Here is a 24,588-nt window from a genome sequence, read left to right as displayed (position 1 = left end):
TGACTCTGACCTCACAGTGGACCATGATGACTCTGGAAGAGAGTGAAGCTGACGACTTTGTGCAGCTCTGCCTCTCTTAAATCCAATTTATGAACAAATCAAAATATATCACCCATATCATTTTTACCATTTTGGATGACCGGATACACTGGTAAATTACTCAGAGCACTGAGAGTTTAAGTGATTTTGCCCAGGATCAGAGGCTAGTTATTATTCATTTGTTTTAGTTGTGTCCAACTCTTGGTGAGTTAATTTATGATTTTCTTGGCAGAGCTACTCGAGTAGTTTGCCATTTCCTTCTCCAGCTCATTTGACAGATGAGGAAATGGAGGCAAACAGAGTGAAGTGACTTGCCCAGAGTCACACAGCTAGTAAGTATCAAGTGCCTGAGGCTGGATTTGAACTCAGGTCTTCCTGAATCCAGGGCTGGTGGTTTATCCACTGTGCCACCTAGCTGCCCCCTCCTCCTTCTCTATGGGACTTTGGGCAAGTCACAACTACTGGGCCTCAGTTTCCTGATCTGTAAAACAATAATGAGGATGATGATTTTTATTCATATTTCTATAGCATATTGAAGTTTACAAAACATTTTCTTCACCAAAACACTGTGAAGGAAGGAGCACAAGGATAACTACCCCTGTTTCAAGGGTGAGGGAACTGAGGTGCAGAGAGATAGGCTATCAGAGATACATTTGGATCTCAGGTCTCTTGACTCTCAAGCCCTGTGCTAGACTATGCATTGAAGGAGTAAATTAACCCCAAGGCCTCTTCTACCTCAGATGGCTTCCATCAGTTTCCAAGATCATCTAGTCTGTGGAAGTATATTTGAAATCTCCTTTTTAGTAAAACTAAAAATATCAAGAAATCATATTTTCTCTGGTCTAAAAGCCCTTTTCTGAACTTGCTTTCCTTGGAAAACTAGGCGATAGGTAGAAGACAGAAAGGTCTTTTCTAAGGAAATGTGTTACGGGTGGATACTGCATTGGAGCCAACAGGACCACTGGTCTTCTTTCAGTCCTTGCCTTCCCCATCACTGGAATGGCTGGCCAATGACTGACCCAGGGGAAGTGCCTTTTATTCTGTTCAAAGGGAAGCACCTTCTTTTATTCAGAAGAGAGAGATCTTTGAGAGGAGTGGTGCAAGAACTGCATAGTGACTGTTATGGGATGTTAACCTTAAGCTCATGATCTTCTCCTTGTTCAAGATTCCTATGCATGTTAACTCAAATTAGATTGGGGTATTTTTCTCTCTAGGCTAGAAATGCTTAGATATTAGAAAATGTTAATATTTGTAAAGTTCTTAGCACAGTGTGAGGCACATGGTAGGCAATATATAAATGTTAGCTATTATTAGCAGCTAGGGGGCGCCATAGTGCACAGAGCACTGGGCCTGGAGTGAAGAAAACTCATCTTCCTGAGTTCAAATCTGGACTCAATGGGGGCAGCTAGGTGGCGCAGTGAATAAAGCACTGGTCCTGGATTCAGGAGGACCTGAGTTCAAAGCCAGCCTCAGACACTTAACACTTACTAGCTGTGTGACCCTGGGCAAGTCACTTAACCCCCATTGCCTCTCAAAAAAACCCACAAACAAACAAACAGAAAAAACAAATCTGGACTCAACGATTCCTAGCTGTGTGACCCTGGGCAAGTCCCTTAACCCTGTATGCCTCAGTTCCTCATCTATAAAATGAGCTGGAGAAGGAAATGGCTAGCCACTCTAGTATCTTTGCCAAGAAAACCCCAAATGGGGTCAGGAAGAGTTGGACTGAACAATTATTATAATGATCATTAAATGAAATTGTTTCTGGCAGACTCATGCCTAAAATGTAGAGACAGTATTGAAGTCTTTTATCTTTGACAGATCCAACCCCAGAAGTGGGAAGGGAGCTGCCTGAGGTTGCCCAGGAATGGCAGAGCGGGGTCAGAATACAATTCTGGACAACTCATCCAGGATCCTTTCCCTTCTACTTCACCGCCTCACGGGATGGGGATACAGGGGATGGAGGGTGAGGCAGGACTCTGCTGTAGAGTTGGCGGCTGAGGGGCCGCCATGCCCAGGCTGCCCCAGGCTCCTACCTGCACTGCACGCCTGCCCTCAGCTGGCAACGGAGCCCTTCAGGCTCATTGGCGCCATAGCAGCAGGGGTCTGTGGTGTTGCTCCCTACATCACACTCCTCTCCAGTGTCCTGCACATGGTTTCCACAGATGGGTCGGTCGGTTTCTGGGAAACAAAGCAGATGGAGGGTGGATGAGAAGAGAGCAGGAAGGTTGCTGCTTTGGCCATGCTTGCTATACCATTAGGAGATGTAGGTGGTACAGTGAATAGAGTGCTGGGCCTGAAGTCAGGAGGATCTGAGTTCAAATCTAACCTCAGACACATATTGGCTACGTGATCCTGGGCAAGTCACTGAACTTCTGTTCACCTCGGTTTCCTCAAGGGTAAAATGGGAATAATAATAGTACCAACCTCCCAGGGTGGTTGTGAGGCTCAAATGGGATAATAATTGTAAAGTGTTTAACACAGTGCCTGGCACGTAATAGCCCTAGCTATTATTATACCTATATTAATTAAATTAATTTCACAGGATTTAGAACTGACCTTTGCCCAAGACTCACTTGGGGGCTTAGAGACTCACTAGTATGGATGCCAGGGTCCTTGGAGAACTGATATAGAGATGCTGGGGAGAACAGAGAAGGGCTCCGAGAGTGTTTTTGGAAAGGGCTTTCACTGACCTTGCAATCTTCTCTGGTCCTCTTGGTTTCTTTCCTATTAATATGCTCAGTAATAACAGAAAGTTCAGCTTAAAGACCATCAGAGGCCAGAGGATATCTACAAGTGGCCTCAGACTGAGAGGCTGGTGCCCCTATGCTCACCCACAAAGCACTGATCCTTCTTGGCTCGCAGGATCTTCCCAATGAAGGCCGTGCTGCAGGGAGAGAACCTGTCGTTGTTGGGCTGGTCACCGTCTGTGGCATGGGCAAACATCAGGAAGTTCCCGTGGGTAGTATCCATGCTGAAGCGGGCACACTGCTGGCTCTCGTCATGCTGAAATGGGGACGCACATTTCCACATTAAGGTCAAAATAATTTCCCTCATGCTCCTAAACCTCAACATGATCCTTGTCAATGGGGGTCACCCACTGAGGCTTCCCTTCCATAGATAAGATGACACAGTTTCCAACCCTATTTCCTCATTTGTAGAATGGGGACAATCCTTACCCACTTTACCTCATGGGAGTATTCTCTGTGGGAAAGTTACTTTGTGTAAAAATGGGAGTCACGATAATGGGTTTGCTGAGTCATTCCTTGGAATGCCCTCCCCATTCATCTCTGTAACCTAAAAGTACTCTAGTTCCCGATGAGGAGAATCTGACGCAAACGCCCATACATAAACCCCAGGGTGAGTGCAGTTACTTGTTCCTTCCTTCAAGTCCCTTTTCAGACCCTACCTCGACCATGACCATGGAGTTTTCCCCCGCCACTTCGTTCCACCCTGGGATGACTAAATGCTTGATGTTGATCTCTCCCTTCTCCCAGGTCATCACTGAATTCTAAAACCCCCAAGCTAGAAAGGGCCTAAGAAAGCATCCCATTTTGTCGTTCAGTCATTTTTCAGTCATGTCTGAGTCCTCATGATTCCATGTGAGGTTTTTGATCTTCACAATAACCTTGGAAGGTAGGTGCTATATTATCCCCATTTTACAGATGAGGAAACTGAGACTGAGAGAGATCAAGTGCTGAGGTTAAGCCTAGGGTCACAGAGCTAAGAAGTGTCTGTGATGGGAATAGAACTTGTATTGTCTTAACCCCAAGTCCAGCACTGTGCAGTGTGCCTAGGTAGAATAACCTCGATAATCCCCCTGGAGAATCAGCATCTGGCCTCTGCTTGAAGGCCTTTGGTGAGGACAAATCCAGTTACAGCCCAGAGGACCTGGATTCCAATTCTACTTTGGCTATCAGACGAGGGGATCAGCTTGTGTGGATGCATGGAGACAAAAGATGGAATCCCAGTTTTAGGGAGCAGCTAGTAAGATGCTCCAGGATGGAGAGGGCATGAAGAAGACTACTATGAAAAAAAAATGGAAAATAAAGACATGACCAAATTGCAGGGGGGCACTTTAAATGCTAGGGCAAGGAGTTTGTACTTTTGCTTAGAGGCAATAGGACCTGCTCAAGATTTTTGAGCAGTGGAATGGCATGGTCAGACCTCCAGAAAATTCTTTTGGCAACTGTGTGGAAGCCAATTGGAGGAAGGAGAAACTGAAAGCAGGGAGACCAATTAGGACATTATTCCAATTGCAATTGTCCACGTAAGAAATGAGAACCTAAACAATATCAACGCTGATGATGATAATTATAGTTAGTGTTTATAAAGTAGTTCAGTTTTTCCAAAGTGCTTTATATACATTTCCTCCTTTGTAGCTTATAACAACTATGTGAGCTCAGTAGTCTCATGCTACAGATAAGGAAACTGAGGCTAAATGACTTGCCTATGGTCAAATAGCTGGAGAGTGGCAGAGGCAAGATTTCAAACTAGCTCTCTTGGAACCAGAGATGGTTCAGTGTATACAGTGCCAGGCCTGAAATCAGGAAGGCTTGAGTTCAAATCTAACCTCAGATACTTATGAACTGTGTAACCTTGGGCAAGTCACTAAAAAAACAAAACAAAACACAACCAAACTTCTGTTTGCCTCAGTTTCCCCATCTGTAAGGTGGGGATAATAATGGCATCTACCTCCCAAGGTTGTTGTGAGAGTCAAATGAGATAATATTTGTAAAGCGCTTAGGACAGTGCTCTATATGAATGTTAGCTATTATTATTATTATCATTATTGAACTATCATCAACCTTATGAGCAGAGAAAAAGGGATGGATGATGGTTAGAGCTGACTCTGGCATACCAGTGCCTGACACGTAATAGTCCCTAGCTATTATTACACCTATATTAATTAAATTCATTTCACAGAATTTAGAACTCTCCATAGGAAGAGTTATGCTGGAAAAATCCAAGAATCCTAGAATTTTAGAGTTTGAAGCAACCTGAAGAATAAATGGAGTTTGACCCTTTCATCTTACAGGTAGGAAAACTGAGATCCAGTTTAGGGGAATGACTTGGCCAAGTCAGGGTCAGAGATGGGACTAGACCCTGGCTCTTTTTAGTCCAAACTAATGCTTCTAATTAATTAATGCTTCTAATCTAATTAATGGTTCTAATGCTTAGGAAAGTTTATTTTTTTCTAATTTCTCTATTTGGAACCTCTTAAGGAAAACGTAGGCTGGAGGCTTCCCTAGGACCAATCTTTGAGACTGGGATAAAAGTCAACTCACATGGGCCCCTAAGCTGTGGCCCAGTTCATGGGCCAGTGTGATATGGATGATGCGGGGTGGGAGGTAGTGGCCATACTTCTGAATTGTGACCAGCCCAGTGTTCAAAGACCTCAGTGTCCCTTGGAATATCCTGTGCTTAGAGCAAATGCCACCTAGGTCCCCTAGAATGAAACAGAAAAGGGGTTAGACTCTTCCTTTGTGGTACCCAGGGAATATAGAAACTCAATAACATCCCAGTCACCCAGGCCTGAAATTTCAGAACCTTCTCGGTCTCTTCCCACATCCGGGTCAGCATCTCACTCTGCTGATTCTACCTCCCAATGTCTTTTTGCTCATCACAAGCCTTTATCACCTTACATAACCTCAAAATCACTGAGCATTAAAACATGTCGTCTTTTCCACCCAGTTTATAGATGGGGAAACTAAGGTGAACAGAGATGAACTGAAATGCTTACAATTCCACAGCTAGGAAGTGATAAAGTTGGAATTGGAACTCAGGTCTTCGATTATGTCACTTCTTGGAATTGCCTCTCAGTTTATCCCTCTGCTTTTACTTTTTTATCTCTGCTCTGATCCATACTACATAGGCGGCCAAATTCATTTTCTAAAGCTCAACTCTGATCTTTTTATTCTACTGCTCAGAAATTTTCAGTTTCTTTGTTACTGGTCGCATCAAGGGCTAACCATTCAACTTTCATAGGATTGAATCCTGGAAACCCCCTTGTTTTACAAATGGGAGAAGTGGAGTTCATAGATAGGAAGTTATCTACACTTAGGTAGTAAGTAGCAGGATTGGTTTCAAATCCTAACTCCAAGGGGCAGCTAGGTGGTGCAGTGGATAGAGCACTGGCCCTGGAATTCAGAAAGACCTGAGTTCAAATTCGGCCTCAGACACTTGACACTTACTAGCTGTGTGACCCTAGGCAAGTCACTTAACCCCAATTGCCTCACCAAAAAAACCCCCAAAACAAAAACAAACAAAAAGTCAATCAAATCCTAACTCCAAATCCAGTGCTCTTTCCATTAAATCGCCCAAATCCCATTACAACCTGCCCCCTTCCCATGCATTTAACTTTATCTACCACTTCCTCTTTATATAATACTCTTCTATCCAGGCCAGTTTCTTTGCCATCCCCACTTCCTAGAGTGCCATGGTTCAGCTCACCAGCTTGGCCATTAAATGCAATTCCAAGGATTCCACTGTAGTCTCTGTCTGTCAAGAGGTAAGACAGGCAGTAACCATCCCAGTTGGACTGAGCATGCAGCATCAGGAGCTTCTCTGGACCAATGAAGGGTGAGTACATGGAGCTGCTGGGGTCATCTTCCTGTATAACCTAAGGACAAAGAAGGGCTATTGATGATTCCCTCCTCCAGAGTGTGAATGAAGGGTTGGGGGTACCTGTGGCTCTAATCATCAACACGTCATCCCTAATAGATGAGATGGTTGTGAACTAAGCCATCTGCACTGGTAGTTATTATCTACTGGCTCTGAGTTCAGTGCCTGGCTGATAATCTTTCTCTCCTCCCCAACTCCTACCCTCAGGAAACTTCGATTTATCTACTAATACTTCCTCAAATATTCTGACCTCCCAGTTCCTCAGCTTACTCATTTCTCATGATCTATTCCTCCACTCCATCAAAACTACATACAGAGATGGTTGATCATCACTTACAAGTGTTTCACTTTTATGTTCATGAATTCTGAAGTTCATTTATTGGATTATAATCTTTTATCATGCTTTTTAAAAATGTTAAATTAGATTTTGTTTTTTCAATCAATGAAAATCTGCTTTCTCTCCCTCCTGTCTCTCCACCCCTCTCATTGAGAAAGAAAAACAAACATGTATAGTCAAGAAAAATAAATTTTGGCATTGTCCATGTTAAAAAAAAAGTGTTTCCCAAAAATGTTTCACTCTGAGCCCATCATCTATTAGTGACGTAGAAGGCCAAAAGGGGTTAATAGAAAAACCCAAGACCCAAGCTTTAATTCAGATATTAGCTCCAAAAGGGAGTTAGACCCCAGTTAATGGATAACTTACAAGTCAGGATGCTAGGTTATCATACCCACAGTGATCAGTACCCATAATGGGAACAGAGAGAGCTAGGCCACGATGACCTTAGACTAAATGACAGCCTATAGAAATTCTAATGAAAAGTGAGTATGTTTTGAAACTAGCCATGGGAACTGGAAAGAGACATATGCAGAAAAGGCCAAATTTGTCCCCAGATTCACCTTATGATGTGTAAACCCCCAAAACACATCTCCACTGAAAAAGGTACCCACCTCGGGGGTTGGCTTAGGACCCCAGGAGCTCCAAATTAGGATAAGCCCTACCCTGTACCTACCCAAGGTGGAGAATATTATAATGAGTAGGACAGGCTCCCCTGTACCTCCCAAAGGTGGAGATTATTATAATGAGACTGATAACTCAATTTATCTATGCTATAAATATAACTGCCTTTCCTTTCACTATTTGAGAGATACCTTTCTACTTTTCTGGTTCTCTCCCTGTGATCACTCACAGTATTGCAATAAAACTTGGTAAACTGAGTCATTGAGTCTTGTAATTCTTTTGGGACGACTCACGATCAATTTGACCCCAAATTTCTGTCCACATCATTATTTGGTGCCCAACGTGGGGCAGTATGTATCATCATGAGTCCTCTGGCATTGTGGTTGATCATCATATTGATCAGAGTCTGTCTTTACAATATTGTTGCTATTATAGAAATTGTTCTCCCGGTTCTGCTCACCTCACTCTGTATCAGTTCATACAAGCTTCCAGGCTTCTTTGAAACCATTCTCTCCATCATATCTTTAAGCATAAGACAATCCCATCACTTTCCTAAACCATAACTGGTTCAACAACTCACTAACCGATGAATAGTCTGGTTCTTTGCCACCACAAAAACAGCTGTTGCAAATATATTTGTTTTGTTTAGGACTAACCCTGTAATGAATGGATGAATGAAGCATTTATTAAGCCTTACACTGTGTGCAAAGCTGTACTAAAAATGAAGACATTCCCTGATCTCGAGTTCTTTACATTCTAAAAGGAGAATCAGCACATATGGCAGATTTTAGCTGCATGTCAGATGGACAGGTCTCATGGTGCTCCAGGTGCAGCAGCAAAGCAGATGCCTCTTCTTCAGTGTCATTTCCACTGATACAATCATAACAATGTCAGATGTTGAACCACTTGACAGTGCCAAGTACTTTGATGATAAGGACTTTCTCTTCTGGAGCTTGAGTGGCTGTGGCTGGAGCACCTGCGGACAGCTGCCAGGACGTATTTGCATAAGGGTTGTTCCCAGCATATTAGCTGAGGACATCGTGCTGGAAGCAATGCTGTTCCCAAGGCTCTTGGGTTTAGGGTCCTAGGCTGTCTTCATGAGTGTTTCAGAGGAGATGATGGTGCAGGTGGTGAGTGACTGTTTGACTTGCCTGGCACACGCTCCTTCTTATCCCTTCCTCAGATTGCCCACCCACTTCTCCAGCTTATCTGGCTTGTCTGCACACTCCCCCTTCCCCCTTCTCTCCCTTCCCTTTCATTTCCCTGTTGAGTGAAATATATTTCTGGACCTAGCTTGTGTGTGTGTGTGTGTGTGTGTGTGTGTGTGTGTGTGTGTGTGTGTGTGTGTGTATTCTTCCTTCCTTTGACCATTTCAGATGAGAGTGAGATTCAAGTCTCACACACTTCCTCCACTCATTCCTCCTCATTTTAAGTCTTATTCTTGTATACCCTGATTATGTGAGATAATTTTCCTAATCCTTTTTCTCCCTCCCCCTTAAGTGTATTCCTCTCCTCCCTTTTCATTCTTCTTTTAGGATCATTAAAATATAACAGAGCCACTCTAAGACCTTCTGATCTTCAAGACACTTCCTTTTAAGACCCAAGGTTCAGAGGGGACACATGTATCATCTCCCCATATTAGAATGTAAGCAATTTATCTTTACTTAGTCTTTTATGAGTGTTCATTCATGTTTACCTTTTTATGTTTCTTTTGACTCCAAGGTTTTGCACTACAAAGTTTCTAAGGCATTCTGGTCTTTTCATCAGGAATGCTTGGAAGTCTTCTAAAGGTCAGTGTTTCTTTCTTGCTAAGTGGCACCGTTGATAAGAGTATTGGCTTAGAGTCAGGAACACCTGAATTCAAATCTAGTTCTGTGATGCTGGGCAAATCAACCTCTCTCTGTCTCAGTTTTTTTGACTGAAAATAGGGATCATAGCACCTACCCCTCAGGGTTGTTGTGAGGATCAAGTGAGATAATATTTCTAAAGCACTTAGCACAGTGTCTGGAACATAGTAGGTGCTTTATTGATGCTGCTTTCCTTCTTCCTTTCCTGTAGGATTATACTCCATTTTCCTGGGTGAGTTATACTTGATTGTAAGTCTATATCCTTTGCCGTCTAGGGTATTGCATTCCAAGCTCTCAGCTTCTTTACTGTGGTAGCTGTCAAATCATGAGTGAACCTGACAGCAGTTTCTCAGTACTTGAATTCTTTCTTTCTGACTACTTGCAGTTTTGTTTGAACTCAGGTCCTCCTGAATCCAGGGCCAGTGCGTTATCCTCTGTACCACCTAGCTGCCCCTGGGCTTCTTTTTCTTGCCAGATCCTAGTAGACTTCTCACCTGGACCTATCTTTACCACCATACTCCTGCAGCCTTCTCATGCTTACAATTTCCTCCACTCATGAAGCCCCTACCTATGTTTCCTTCTATCTTTGAAGACTCCGAAGGGCAGAAAGTGACATAAGACTGAAGATAAGGGACTGGGAAAAAAGGGAAAGATAGACTAGAAGTTGTGCTGAATGTGGAGAAGGAGTTTAGAAGGAGTGGGGTCATTACAGAGGTGAAAGGAGCAAAGATAATGATCAGAAAGAGGAATCTTAGGGGTTAAGATAAAAATGTGAAACGCTTTTTTGCGGTGATGCTTTGCTCAGAGGTGTTTCTGTCCTTGTAGGTAGCTGAGGTTGTCATAGGAGTTGAGGAGGCTGATAAAGTCCAAAGCCAGGGTGTCTAAAGGGACATCCTCATGAATATTGAAGTCACCAAGGATGAAACTGGAGGGTGGGATGGAGAAGGAGACTGCTGAGTTAGGTACTGAACTCATTCAAAAAGGATGGCCTGTAGCCAGGAGATACAGCAACAATCTGGATAGAAACATCTACATGGATGGGGAGCATTTCAAAGGAAGAGAGGTTGATGAATTATGGCGGCAGATAGGGGATCTGGAAGTCAGCAGCAGGGTCAGGATGGGGGTGGGGAGGAAAGCCTTCCTCCTCCATGGAAACAAGCTCTAGTGCTACTTACATGTAAGGCTTTCACTTTGAAGTCGATGTATTTGATACCACCAAAATCGGCCCTTTCATAAATGGTATTCACAGCTTTTACATAGCTGGCAATCTGCCAAGGGAAAAAAAAAATTAGCTGCACCAAACCATCTCCACAGGAAACATATGGAGAAGCTCAAGAAGGGCTCATACTTCTGGCTGTGTTTTAAGGAAATTCAATCAGACCAGCTGCTTCCTGGAACATTTACTATACCATTAAAGGACTTATTGAAATAAGTTCATAAAACTTCAGAGGTAAAAGGCCCTCAGAATACAGAGTGATAAAGCATGTTGGGACTTCAAAGGACCTTAGAACACACAGAACATAGACTATCAGGACTGGAAAGAATCTTGGAAAATAGAGAGAATATGAGATGTGAAAATGGCCTTAAGCTATTAGATATGCCAACTCTTTAATGTTACAGAGGAGGAAAATGAGGCTCAGAGAAAGCCCAATGACTTGCCCAAGGTCACAAAGAAAGCCAATGCCAGAACTGAAACTAGAACTCCAGTCTAGTGCTTTTCCTGTGGACCTAAGGTAGGGGGTGGGGTGGCATCCATCCCACACTCCTCTGCTCTCTTTTCCCTGGGACAAGCTCCTTGCATCTTCCCTTGGGATGGATCTCCCAATTCTCATATCTCAAAAAGTGTGTGTGTGGGGGTGTAGATGAGTCTCTGTCAGAGTCCTCCCTGAGCTCACCTGAGCAACCACAGATTCCAGGCTCCCAAATCTCCTGTAAAACAAAAAGTCAGCTTTGAAGTGCATGAGACAAGATGTCCTGGAGTAATCGAGGCTCCTTTTCTGTCTTGGTAATGTTTTCTCCTCCTGGGGAGATGAGAATTAGTTAGTCAACAAGAACTTTTGGTGAACTCTTGGTACCTCACAATTGGCCCTGAGCCTTCTTCCATCGATTTATCCATTTATTCATCCATTTATCCATTCATTTATCTATCCATCCATCCATCCAATGGATCAAATGAGATATTTGTGAAGTACTTAGCACAGTGGCAGGCACATAGTAGGCACTATGTAAATGCTTATTCCTATTTCTTCCCTTCCTCATCCTCATCGCTAAGCACTTATTAAGCACTTGCTCTGTGTTAGGCATGGACAGGGCCCTAGAGAGACAAAGACCATAATATAACCATTCCTGCCTGAAACGAGATTACATTCTATTGTGGAAGGCAGTACATGAATACATATGTAATTACACAATATGTATATATACTCAATAAATACCAGGTGATCCTGAAGGTGAGAGCACTGGGATCCAGAAGGTGATGTTTGAGTTGAGCTTTGAAAGAAATAGGGATCCTAAGGGCCTGATATTGTTGGTGAATTTGGCCACAAGAGGTTTAGGGATTGGTACAGTGGGATGAATGAGTCTTTTTTTTTTGTTTTGTTTTGTTTTTGTGTGTGTGTGGCAATTGGGGTTAAGTGACTTGCCCAGGGTCACACAGCTAGTAAGTGTTAAATGTCTGAGGCCACATTTGAACTCAGGTCCTCCTGACTCCAGGGCTGGTGCTCTATCCACTGTGCCACCTAGTTGCCCCTGAATAAGTCTTCTAATTGGCAACCAGAGGAACTGATAACTCAGGAGTTGTTAGGCTATTAACTGATTATGGATACAAAAGAAACAATTTGTCCATCTTTCCATCTGTCAGTCAATCAATAAGGGCCCAGTAAAGTCTGTTGTGTGCCAAGCCCTAGGGATACAAGTACAAGGAATGAAACAATCCCTATTCACAAGGAGATTTGTTTTTTGCAGCAAGGAAGCAAGGATGCTTTGAGAGGTCTGGGGTAGGAGTGTCAGCCTTGTCTTTCACCTGGTCATGTTGTCTTCAAGCATATGGTAACCTCTTTTTGTATTCTTTCCTGATAGTAAAATAGATTGATTGGTGATGTCTTGACTTGTGAGTGAATTGGATTAAAGTGAGACATAGCTGCAACAAGTCATCATGCACAGTGGCCACCCCCCAGTAAAACCATGCTACAGATTCTTGGAGCCCTCACAGGTGAGAATTGGGTGATGGACACCAAAGGTGAATGAGAAACCCTTAAAAGAGCTCAGCAAGCCCTCACATCAGAGATACTAGTCTTCCCTGAACATACCATACATTATGTAATTTGAAAAGACTACAAGCCAAGACTAAAGTAGAGGGAGAATTGGTGCCTGACTTTTTGTTTGCAAATGATGCAGCTTCTGAGGTTGAGATGCAGCAGAGTATAGGTGGATTCTCTGTCATTTGAGCTCATCTTGGCCTGACAACACCAGGAAAAGAGAGGTTCTCCACCAGCCAGCACCACACCATCCATGTATGGAATGATTGGTTACAGCAAATGGAGAAATTTGGAGTGCTGTGGATAAGTTCACTCATCTTAGCAATGTACTTTCCTGGAATGTCTACACAGATGATGAGCCAGAACTAGCTCAACATTTGGGAAGCTTCAAAAGAAAGTGTGGGAAAGAAGAGGCATTAGGCTGCCTACCAAACTGAAGGTGTACAGAGCTATCGTGCTGACCTCATTGTTGTATGCCTGTGAAATCGGCCTGGACAGTCTACCACTGCCAAGCCAGGAAATTGAATGGCTTCCATTTGAATTGTCTTTGGAAGATTCTGAAGATCACTTGGCAAGATAAGGTACTAGACACTGATGTCCTCTCTTGAGCTGAACTGCCGAGCATTCAAACTCTACTACAGAGAGTACAACTCCAATGGGCTGGTCACATAGCCTGCATACCAAATGCATATTTACTTAAAAGGTTATTTTAGGAAGAACTCACACCAGGCAAGCTCTCACACAGAGGTCAGAAGAAGCAGTATGAGGACATTCTCAAGGTCTCTCTGAAGAACTTTAGTATTGACTTGAGACATGGGAGACACTGGCAAAGGACTGCGCAGCAGAACATGCCTGCATCAAAGAAGGTATTGTGCTCTATGGGCAAAGAAGAATTGCAGTAGCACAAAGGAAATGTAAGATGCACAAATCTAGAGACATCTCCACTCCAAATGTTCTAACAGACTATTTGAGCCCAATCAGTGGTAGAGACTTCCAAGCTCATATTGGACTAATTAGACACAGCTGAACACATTGTGCCTTGACCCCAACATTGTGATATCATTAGTCCTCTTTGAGTGTGAAGGATGAACAAGAGTTCTTTCCTGATATTTGGGCACATGATTACTCTGAGATGAACATGTCTAGGCAACAGTAACAACAAGTTCAGGTAGTTCAGAGATGCCATCTAAGGTCTCACTCAGTGGCAATTGGGAGTCAGTAGCAGAGTCCACTAAAGGGGTAGCAGTGGGCACTGAATTTGGGGAATGACTGAGCAGCAACCTTGAGATAGACATGCTCAAGCAGTCACCTTGTGAGCACTGCAAAGTCTGGAGAGATTTCAGGGCAGCAGCTGATCCTAGTAAGGAGCCAGGACAGTAGCCAAGTATCCTGCTTGACCCAGCCCAACAGTGGGTTGATCTGTGCAGTCAAGATAACACTGCCTCCCAGGAGCAAGCCCAGCTGAACAGCATAGCATCTGTAAAATGAACTGGAGGAGGGGCAGCTAGGTGGCGCAGTGGATAGAGCACCGGCCCTGGAGTCAGGAGTACCTGAGTTCAAATCCTGCCTCAGACACTTAACACTTAACTAGCTGTGTGACCCTGGGCAAATCACTTAACCCCAATTGCCTCACTAAAAAAAAAAAAAAAAAGAACTGGAGGAGGAAATGACAAACCACTCCAGTATCTTTCTTTCTCGATGCCTGCAGTATTTTTTTCTTTGACCTGAGGCTTTGGACTTTGGATATGACATTTTGGGGAGTTTTCATTTCGGGGTCAATAGGTAGTACATTATTTCTCTTTTCATTTTGCTCTTTAGTTAAAATAGATCTACACAGTGTTCAATTGTGATTTCTTAAAATATTGTATTTTTGTGTTTTTTCTTTGTTTCCAGAGAGTCCAGTATTTCTTAAATTCTTTCTCCTTGCCCTGTTTTCCAGATCAAGATTTCTTATATTTTTCTATTTTTTCAATCTTCTGATTTTGTTTGTCATATTTCTTATTGTCTCCTTGAGTCCTACATTCTACTACCTGGGTAAGTAAGGTTTTCCACCATCTGTTCTAAGCTATCGAGTATTCCATTTTTTCCCCTCCAGAACTCACATTTCACTTTTTTTTTACTGTATCTCTTGCTTTTTTTTTTCCTTCCAAGTATTCTTGTAGTCCTTGTTTCCAAGTCATTTTCTGCCAAGATTCTGCTTATAGTTTTTATAAAGTTACTTTCTTTTGTCTCTGGACCCATAATATTTCTTTATTTTGGCATCTTCTTCCATTTACTTATTTTATCTCAAGTCTCAGTTTCTGTTTCGGGACTTTGTGCCAGGACCAGGTTCAAGCCTCTCTTGCCCTCTTCAATGGATGTTTAGGCCTGTTTGGCCCTGACCATGGTCTCTGGGACTCTTGACACTCCTTCCACTTTCTCTGATGTATTTGTGTTCAGAATATTAAAAGGTTTCAGTGCACACACACACACACACACACACACACACACACGCGCGCGCGCGCGCACTCAAGTGTCTAGAGTCACAGCATCCCACTGGAGTTATTCCAGGCCAGAGCTCTACAGTTTTCAGGTCTCCTGGGGCATCTTGGTCAGAGCACCACTAGCTCTCAGCTGGGCATCCAGGGTCATGGTACCACGAGCTTCCATGGAGCTTTCCCTCATGGAAAAAGAGTGCTTATGTGCTCTTGTTGTTTGTTTAGGTAAAGGAGAGCAATCTAGAGACTCCAACAGGGTTTCAAGAGGTCAGGAAAGAAAGACTCTGGGTAACCATGCTTCTCAGCTCAGCATGAAGGTCCTGAGGAACAAGGAGTGCTAGTAATCCTGCATATGGGTGTGAACTTGGTAGGAGCTATGTTCGTCTATGTTTAATAAGCCCATTTTCCCCAGAGACGGGGGTGGGATAGAAGAGGGTGTACCATGAGGTGTTGTAGGGAAATATCTGTACTTTTCTTCTTATAGCTTCAAAGATTTAGAATGACCCTGATAGCCTTCCTACCACAGTAAACAAAGAAGCCTGGAAAAGTTCAAAACTCCTGCGTGCAAGAGCAGTGAAAACCAACCAAAGCCCTTTTCACACTGGTGAGGAGTTTGACTATCAATCAACCATCAATTCCATGAATTAACAACAGTGTCCAGGTCCAGCTTCCTCACTGGTTTCCCCCAATATCTAGTCCTGCTCAACCAAGATAAAAATCCTATAAAAACTCTCTAACTTTATTGGTTTAGGAAAGGACGCCCCATTCCCTCTAGGGCCCCAACAAGGCACCCAACTCCATCCAGGACCCTTGTGGACTATCCTGAGTCCATTCTCCCTGACCATGCCTTCTTTTTTGGAGTATTTCCCCTTAATAAAACTGGCTTGCTTTTAAAATTTTGTTTTATTTTTTTTGGCCAGGCAATGAGGGTAAAGTGACTTGCCCAGGGTCACACAACTAGTGTCAAGTGTCTGGGGCTGGATTTGAACTCAGGTCCTCCTGAATCCAGGACTGGTGCTTTATCCACGGTGCCATCTAGCTGCCCAAACTGGCTTGCTTTATCATCTTGGTGTATGTTTCACATTTCCTCATACACAAGACAATATCCCTTTTTAAGTGGTTAAATGGAACAGGGGTGCTAGTTACTGGTGTCTAACACTGTGAAGACTACAGCAGATGAAGGCTTCTGCTGACAAGCATTTAAAGTTCTTCCTACCTTCATGTAGTCTATGGTCCAACAACACTGGCCTTCTTGTTGTTCTTCCCTGTCTTTTCGATGACTGCCCCCCAGACTGGTACATTCTCTACTTACTAGTTTCACTGGCTTCCTTCATGACTGAGCACAAATCTCACCTTCTGCAGGTCTTTTCTGGAACCCAATCGGTGGCTTCCTTCTGAGATTACCACCTATCTACTCCACATATATAGAGATAGATACACACACATATATGCACATATATAATATATGTATGTGTATATAATTATATGTGTGTATATATGTGTGTGTGCGTATATATATATATATATATATAGAGAGAGAGAGAGAGAGAGATACACATAAATTACACAGTTGTTTATATTTTGTCTCCTCCATTAAAATGTGAGCTTATTGAGGGCAGGAACCAGGTCTTTGCTTATGTTTGAATCCTCAGAACTTAACACAATGCCTGGCAAATAAGTGCCTAATAAATGCTTGTGGACTGCCTGTCTGAGAATCATATAACATTAGACTATTTGGAATATAAAATAGAGAATATAATCTCTTTAGAACACAGAACAAAGAATATTAGAATTGGGAGGGACTTTAGAACATGGAAAGTCAGAGATGGGAGGGTCTATAGAACACACTCTCAGGTTTCCTTCATCTGTAAAAAAAGTTTTATCTGATTCTAGCTCAAGCTTTTATCTTGTATGCCTCCACCCTTTCCCATACAAACTCCCTGAAAAAATCTCCACTTCTTCCCCTCTCTTTAACTGCTTAATCCTTTGCAATCTAGTTTTGGAACTCTTCACTCAGTTGAAACTGTACTCCCCGAGATGACTCTCAATTGTCAGGTCAGATGGCCTTTTGTCAGTTCTCATCCTTCCTGACCAACATTTGTCACTACCAGATACCCTCTCCTACTGGATTGTTTTTTCTTCTTTGGGTTTTCATGACACCACTTTCTCTTGATTTTCCCACTAGCCTATTATTTATCAATCATCTTTGCTCAGTCATTACCCATATCCCATCCCCTAACTATGTGAGTGTATGCCCAAGGTCATATCCTGGGAATATTCTCTCTCTGTCTCTGTCTCTCTGTCTAGTCTCTAGTCTCTGTCCATCCATTTTCTCTCTCTCTCTCTCTCTCTCTCTCTCTTTGGGGGGCTAGGCAATGAGGGTTAAGTGACTTGTCCAGACTCACACAGCTAGTATTAAGTGTCTGAGGCCAGATTTGAACTCAGGTCTTCCTGAATCCAGGGCATGTGCTTTATCCACTGTGCCACCTAGCTGCCCCCATCTCTTTACTCTCTTGATAGACTTCTAGACTTGAATTCAGGAAACCTGGACTCAAATTCTGTCTCAGACACTAGATGTGTGACCATACGCAAGTAACTTAACCACTCTGAGCCACAATTTCCTCATCTGTAAAATAGGAAGAATGTTGGGTTCAATAATCTATCTCTAATATTCCTTCCAGTAGGATCCTATTCACTTCTTCAACTCCCATAGCTTCAATTATTAGTGCTACACAGATCATTCCCATATCTACATATCCAGCCCTAGTCCCTAGAGTTCCTTTCCCCTTCCCCCAGCCACAAAATGTCAACTGGAAAAGTCGCAGCCCCTCAGGAAGGAGAGGTCATCGTCTTTGCAAACTGCTCAGCAAATTCCTAGCCTTTCCATACACAAATGCTGCCACCAGATGCCTGCAAAGAGCAAAGTCTTCATCTGAGAATGGCTTTGCCTCACATACTTTAAAATTTTTAAACCGGATGTCCTGTAGGTACCTCAAACTCAACATGGCCGAAAAAGAACTTATCATCTTTTTCTCTCCTCCCCCAAGGCACCAGTTTACCATTGCTATTGAAGGCACCACCATTCTTCATTACTGTTATTATTATTATTATTTGAAAGTGTCTTTCCTGACTCAGTTTCCTCTCAATCCATTTCAGAGATGAGGAAGTTATTTTGGGGAACACAACATCTATAAAAACGGAAAGATCGTCAGTTGAGGAAAGTGCCCCAATTACAGCAGTGCGTCACTTTTTACACAAGTTGGTTTCCAAGTCTAAAAATAAGTGCTGATTCACCAGTCAGGCTAAAATCTTAAAAGTCTCTTCAGCCTAGATGAATACAAAGTCCTTTGAGCCTACCGCTTAAATGGCAAGGAAAAGAATCCTTAGGATGATCCAAATATGTACAACTGTTCGAGTGGTTCCAACTCCATTCCTAGAAAATGGGTGTCTGTAGATGAAAAGGTAGCACCATTCTTACAAACAGCCTGGCCTGCAACCCTGGAGTCTTCCTCTTCACTCTCCCCCACTCAGAATATCCAACAGGTGGCCAAGTCTAGACCCACATGTCTCACATCAATGTCCTTCTCTCCATCCCTATGGCCATCGCCCTTGGCCCTCCCTCTTTATCTTTCACCAGAACAATGGCAGCTGTCTCCTAATGGGGCTCTCTGCCTCTAGGCTCTCTTGTCTCTCTCCAATTCATCCCTCTACCCAGCTGCCAAAGTAAGACTCCTCAGGAATGGGGGATGCTCAGTAAACTTCATTGGGCTCCATTTTACCTATAGGATCAAATATAAACCTGTCTGGGAGTTAAAATCCTTCATTACCTGGTTCTATTCTGCCTTTCCAGGATTTTTGTACATTGCTTCTGTGGGAATATATGAAAAACCTCCTTTTTGGTTCAACTAAAAATGCTGAGAAATAACAATTTCTCTAAAGTCCTTTCTAGATTTTTCCTTTTGTAAAAGTGTAGAGGTCAAGGACAAAAAAAGAGGGGAAGCTACGGGGTGCCGTGGATAGAGTACTGTGCCCAAAGTCAGGAAGACTCATCTTCATGAGTTCGAATCTCTCTTCAGACACTTCCTGTGTGACTCTGGGCAAGTCACTTAACTCTGTTTACCTCAGCTTCCTCATCTGTAAAATGAGCTGGAGAAAGAAATATCAAACCACTCCAATATCTTTGCCAAGAAAATCCCAAATAGGGTCATGGAGAGTCGGATGTGACTAAAAAACAACTTAACAACAAGAAGAATAAAAGCTGAGGCTTTGGGGAGATGTATTATGGGTGGTAACCAGAGGGAACCAAAGATACCTCTGGTCTTCCCTATCACCTGAAAGAATTGTGAGGACTGATCCAAAGGCAGCATACTTATTCCCACCAAGAATATCCCAGGGATCATTCCTGAGAGGAGGGTCAAAGATGATTTAAGGCAAATACTCTTTAGGAGATTAAGTGACTATGGTTCTGTTAGAAAGCATGGAATGGGGGGCAGCTAGGTGGCACAGTAGATAAAGCACCTGCCCTGGATTCAGGAGGACCTGAGTTCAAATCTGGCCTCAGACACTTGACACTAGCTGTGTGACCCTGGGCAAGTCATTTAACCCTCACTGCCCTGGAAAAAAAAAGCATGGAATGTTAGCCCCAAACTAAAGATACAAACATATAATGGGAACTTAAGGTTTCTGGCAGACTTGTGCCTAAAACGCAGAGCACAGCAATCATGCTGATTTTATTTTTTCTTAGACACTTATCTTCATGTGCTCCTCAGTCTGGCCAAATTGGTCGTTTGTGCTATTCCTCACACACAATACTCCATTTCCTCCCTCTGTGTCTTTGCTTGGGCTGTTCCCTATGCCTGGAATACAAATCCTCCTCCCATCTGCCTCTTAGAATTTGAAGTTCAGTTGAAATAAGAGGTGAGTTCTGGAGCCAGCTCAAAAAAAAAAAAAAAAAAAGCTTGTGAGCACCGATTGTTAAATTTTCTCTGTGAACATTTATACTTTGGAAAGCATCAAATGCCACAAACCAGGACTTGATTTGTTGTTTAGAGACTTAAGTAATTGGAAAAAATGTTAATAATGAAGATAAATTTAGGAGTGTATTCTTTGGAAAGCCTGTTGTTAAACATTTACCAGAATACCCCTGAGCCTAAGTGCTACTTCCTGATCCTTAGTTGCTATACCCTCTCTCCCCACAAAAAACCCCACCTCTGCTTTATATTTATTTTATCCATATTTTATGTGCACATGTTATCAAACCCACCTAAAATGCAGCTTATTGAGGGCAGGAACAGTTTCTTTCTTTTTTTTTTTTCTTTGTATCTCTAGCCCTTAACATAGTATCTCGTACATAACAGAGGTTCAAAAGATGCATATATGGCTCTCCTAGAGTATTTAAGCCCTAATGTTAAAATAAGAATAGGGACAATTTACAACCTACTTGGGGAGATGGTCTCCTGTATGATAATAATAGCATCCCACAGTATTTCTGGATCCCCTTTTCTAAGGATCCCAATGTGTATTGATTGATTGACTTTAAAAGACAGAAGGAAATGCAGTCCAACTACTTCATTTGACAGATGGAGATGATAAAACCTGAAAAGGTCATCATTTACTTTTTAAAAGCTTTATTTTTCCTAGGTATTTTTTGCTTGTTTTCTTTCACAACATGATGGAAATGTTTTTCATGACCGCAGATGCATAACCTATAGCAGGTTGCTTATTGTCTCAATGCGGGGGTGGGGGGTGGAGAGGGGAAAGGAGAGAATTTGGAATCCAAAAATTTTTTTTTAATTAATATTAAAAAGTGTTTTAGGGGGGCAGATAGGTGGTGGAGTGGATAAAGCACTGGCCCTGGATTCAGAAGGACCTGAGTTCAAATCCGGCCTCAGACATTTGACACTTACTAGCTATGTGACCCTGGGCAAGTCACTTAACCCTCATTGCCCAGCCCCGCCCCCCCAAACCTCCCCACAAAAAAGTGTTTTATAGGTGATTGGGTGAAATAAAATATTAATTTTTAAAGTGACAATTTGCAAGAGGGGGCAGTGAACAGTAGAGTCCAGACTTCGAATTCTCATATTCTGTCTCCCAGGTCAGCGATATTTCTGTTGTACCAACTTACCTTCAAATTGAGCTCGGGAGACCAAGGCTGCGAAAACTGATGCATCTTTAAGGCCAAACAAAGACAGTCTGAGTTGTTTAAAAGGGAATAGTCTAAAGCAGAGAAAGTACAAAGGTAAAACACGGAATGGTTACAACAGAATTCCAACGGGATGTGAGGTATTAAGTGTAACCATATGCTCTCCCTCTGCCTCTATGAAGCAGCTAGGTGGCGGCATAGTGCACAGAATGTTGGGCCTAGAGTTGAGAAGACTTGAAATCAAATGTTGCCTCAGACTTTTTAGCTGTGTAACCCTAGGCAAGTCTCTTAATCTTTCTTAGCTTTGAGTTTTCCTAACTGTAAAATGGGAGGTAATAACAGCACGTAACTCCTAGGGTTGTTGTGAGGATCAAATGAGAAATATTTGGTTTTTTGTTGTTGTTGTTGTTGTTTTTGTTTTTTGGTGAGGCAATGAGGGTTAAGTGACTTGCCCAGGATCATACAGCTAGTAAGTGTCAAAGGTCTGAGGCTGGATTTGAACTCGGGTCCTCCTGAATCCAGGGCCGGTGCTCTATCCACTGTGCCACCCAGCTGCCCCAAATGAGAAATATTTGTAAAGTGCTTAGCACAGTATATGTGTTTAATTAGTACTGTCCTCTATCTTCCTTCCCTTCCTCTTCTTGCTGGCTTGTTGGTTTCTCTGAAAGGTCCTACTGAAGAAACAGAGGCTTATATTTCTGGCCTCCAGTCAGCTGAGGCTTGGGTTAGGATTTTATAGGTTTTCAAGCTGGAAGGAACCTTGGACATGATCATGCCCAACCACTTTCATTTACAGATGAAAAAATAGCTGGGATTGCATTTGGGAAATTGCACAAATGCAAACTGCTCCCAGATATCTCACCTCTGACATATCCTGGTTGTGTGACCCTAGGCAGGTCACTTAGCTCTAAGCAGCTCCCTAAAGTTTCAGAACAGGTACTGACCAACATTGATAGGAGTTTCCTCACTCCGGAATTCTCCAAATTATCAAAATAACAAGTCTAGTCCCAATCCCTTATCCCTATTCTCCTATTGAAAATGTAGGGGATGGCTACAAATCATGAAATAGTCTGATTACAGAAGGAGTGCAATTCCAAGAGCCTCATAGGGGTTGGAAAGATGCCCAGCTGATGTAAGTAGGTGGCAGCATAATACCAGTGATGATTTACTTTCAAGACATGGCATAAAAACATATCATCAAAGTGTGTATGATAGGATGGGTAGGCAAGCCAGTCACATAATGAGAGTGGGAGATTCAGATGGAAAAATCTGGTGCTGCACAGGGGTCCATGATGCATTAGGAGACTGAGAAGAGACTAGATACAGCAAGTTAGGTGGGCCATTTAAGGAAGGCTTATGAGAGACTTGGACAAGAATTACACAGGAGGAGGAGTTATGGATAAGGTATAGTCTAGGGTAATAATAAAGGTAGTACCTGCATTGGTAAGGTCATGGAAAACAATAATATTAGCTAAGATTTCTATGGTGTTTTAAGTCTTGCAAAGTACTTTCCCCTTAACAACCCTGTGTGGTAAGTAGTGCTGATATTATTATTCCCATTTTACAAATGAGGAAACTAAGGCTTAGAGAACTTAAATGATTTGTCCAGGATCATATGTCTAGTAAGTTGCAGATCTAGGATTTGAACCCAAATTTATTTTGATTTCAAGCCATGTGCTCTTTTCACAATATGATCCACTGAATCATGGTTGGTTGGTTGGTTGGTTGGTTGGTTGGTTGGTTGGTTAGTTGTCCTTCATTCTTGAAGAGGACCAAAATGACATCACTACGTTAGAGTTAAGTAACAGTGTGTCCAACTGTGGCTGATCAGACCAATCCAAGTTCGGAATGCTCTATCACAGGTTAGGTAATAAAAAGAACTAAAAAGGATATAGCAGAGGCATGGGGCATATAGGATGTTCAAAGTAGAAAGGATGTCAGAGACAGACCCTATAGCTGAACTCACTCAGAACTCTTTAACAGTTAAACCAATTGGTCAAAAGTTGTAGTTGCTTGAATGTAGGACATTCTCTCTGCAGATAAAGAAATTCACCCCCTCTCAGTGAGAGCCAGTTAATGGCAGATGTCTGTGTGCTTCTTTATCCCCAGTTAGTTTGTAAGCTCCTTGAGGACAAAGGACCGTGTTGTTTGTCATATTTGGTGTCCCCAGCACTGAGCAAGGAATTTTGCACAATCATAGCAAGTGAGTGTTGGGAAGAGAACTTGGAGAGTGGTCAACTAGGTCACTCATTCATTCCACAAATCATGAACAACTTCTATAACATTTCTCAAAAATGATCAGCCTTCCTTGAAATACTTAGAGTCATGGAGAAATCACTACCTTCCAAGGCAAACCATTCCACTCTGGGAGAGCTGTAAGGCATGTCTACAAATAATTATAAAACATGTCAGAATGCACATAAGTAAATACATAAAAGGAATACTCCTTTCTAAGTAATCAGATCAAGGAAAGATCACTTTGAGCTAGGAGAGACTGTACTATTAAGTAGTGCCATCATTCCTATGCTTCCTCCCCATAATCCCCAGGGCTCTACCTGATCCTATATAGCTGAAGTGAAGAGTCCTGGGAATGGGAGTGTGGGAAAGATGGCATCCATAGCAGAACCTCTATACTTTCCCCTCTCAAGAACCTTTGGGGGACAAGGAATAAAGAAGTGAACTACAGTTCTGTCCTCTGGCAGGATACCCTGGGAGCTCCAACTGTGTGCACAGTCAGTACTTAACAAATGTTTATTGCATTACATTGGATTTAATTATAGAGAGTGGGTTAAGGGGGTGTCTGGGTCAAATTAAAATTGAGTGTATGATGGAGTGACCCAGAGGGCTGAACATTTCTGAAGGGTTGATATATTTCTGAAGGGTTGATATTGACATTGTATCAAAGGAACAAGGACTCACCTATCTCCCGCTCGTGGTAAATGATGGAAAGTCTTGGCCCGGTTTCATTACCAGATGTTCTTGCCAACTCCACATAGTAGATGCCATCTTTAGTGTAGATTATGCCTTCAAAGAGACCATAAATGATGGAACCATGACAAGAAGAGCCCGGTTCATCTGTTAAGAGACATTGGGGAAATTCAGATGTTGTTGCCATGTTGCTTTCTGGAGTACTTGTGAAAGACATACTGAGCCTATGAGAATAGACACAACTGGCTACTGGATCTGTCCCACGTGGATTTCTAGGAGCAGTGAGAAGAGTTGGTAGAACTTTTCTGAAGACCAC

General features: G+C 42.6%; 1 protein-coding gene across 1 annotated transcript in view; it reads right to left on the bottom strand.

The window, feature by feature from the left end:
• LOC122745409 (disintegrin and metalloproteinase domain-containing protein 10-like) overlaps nucleotides 1-24,588 on the bottom strand; it is a 53,580-nt gene that overhangs the window by 15,557 nt on the left and 13,435 nt on the right. Inside the window, 8 exon segments of the mRNA XM_043990698.1 lie at nucleotides 2,076-2,220; nucleotides 2,874-3,045; nucleotides 5,328-5,488; nucleotides 6,493-6,661; nucleotides 10,644-10,736; nucleotides 11,364-11,489; nucleotides 21,327-21,418; nucleotides 24,264-24,419. Of these exon segments, the coding sequence (XP_043846633.1) occupies nucleotides 2,076-2,220; nucleotides 2,874-3,045; nucleotides 5,328-5,488; nucleotides 6,493-6,661; nucleotides 10,644-10,736; nucleotides 11,364-11,489; nucleotides 21,327-21,418; nucleotides 24,264-24,419 (1,114 nt within the window).

The sequence above is a fragment of the Dromiciops gliroides genome, chromosome 1 (assembly GCF_019393635.1).
Source record: "Dromiciops gliroides isolate mDroGli1 chromosome 1, mDroGli1.pri, whole genome shotgun sequence".
Classification (NCBI taxonomy): domain Eukaryota; kingdom Metazoa; phylum Chordata; class Mammalia; order Microbiotheria; family Microbiotheriidae; genus Dromiciops; species Dromiciops gliroides.
Note: the sequence above shows the minus strand (reverse complement) of the source record. Positions and strands in the feature narration are given on the sequence as shown.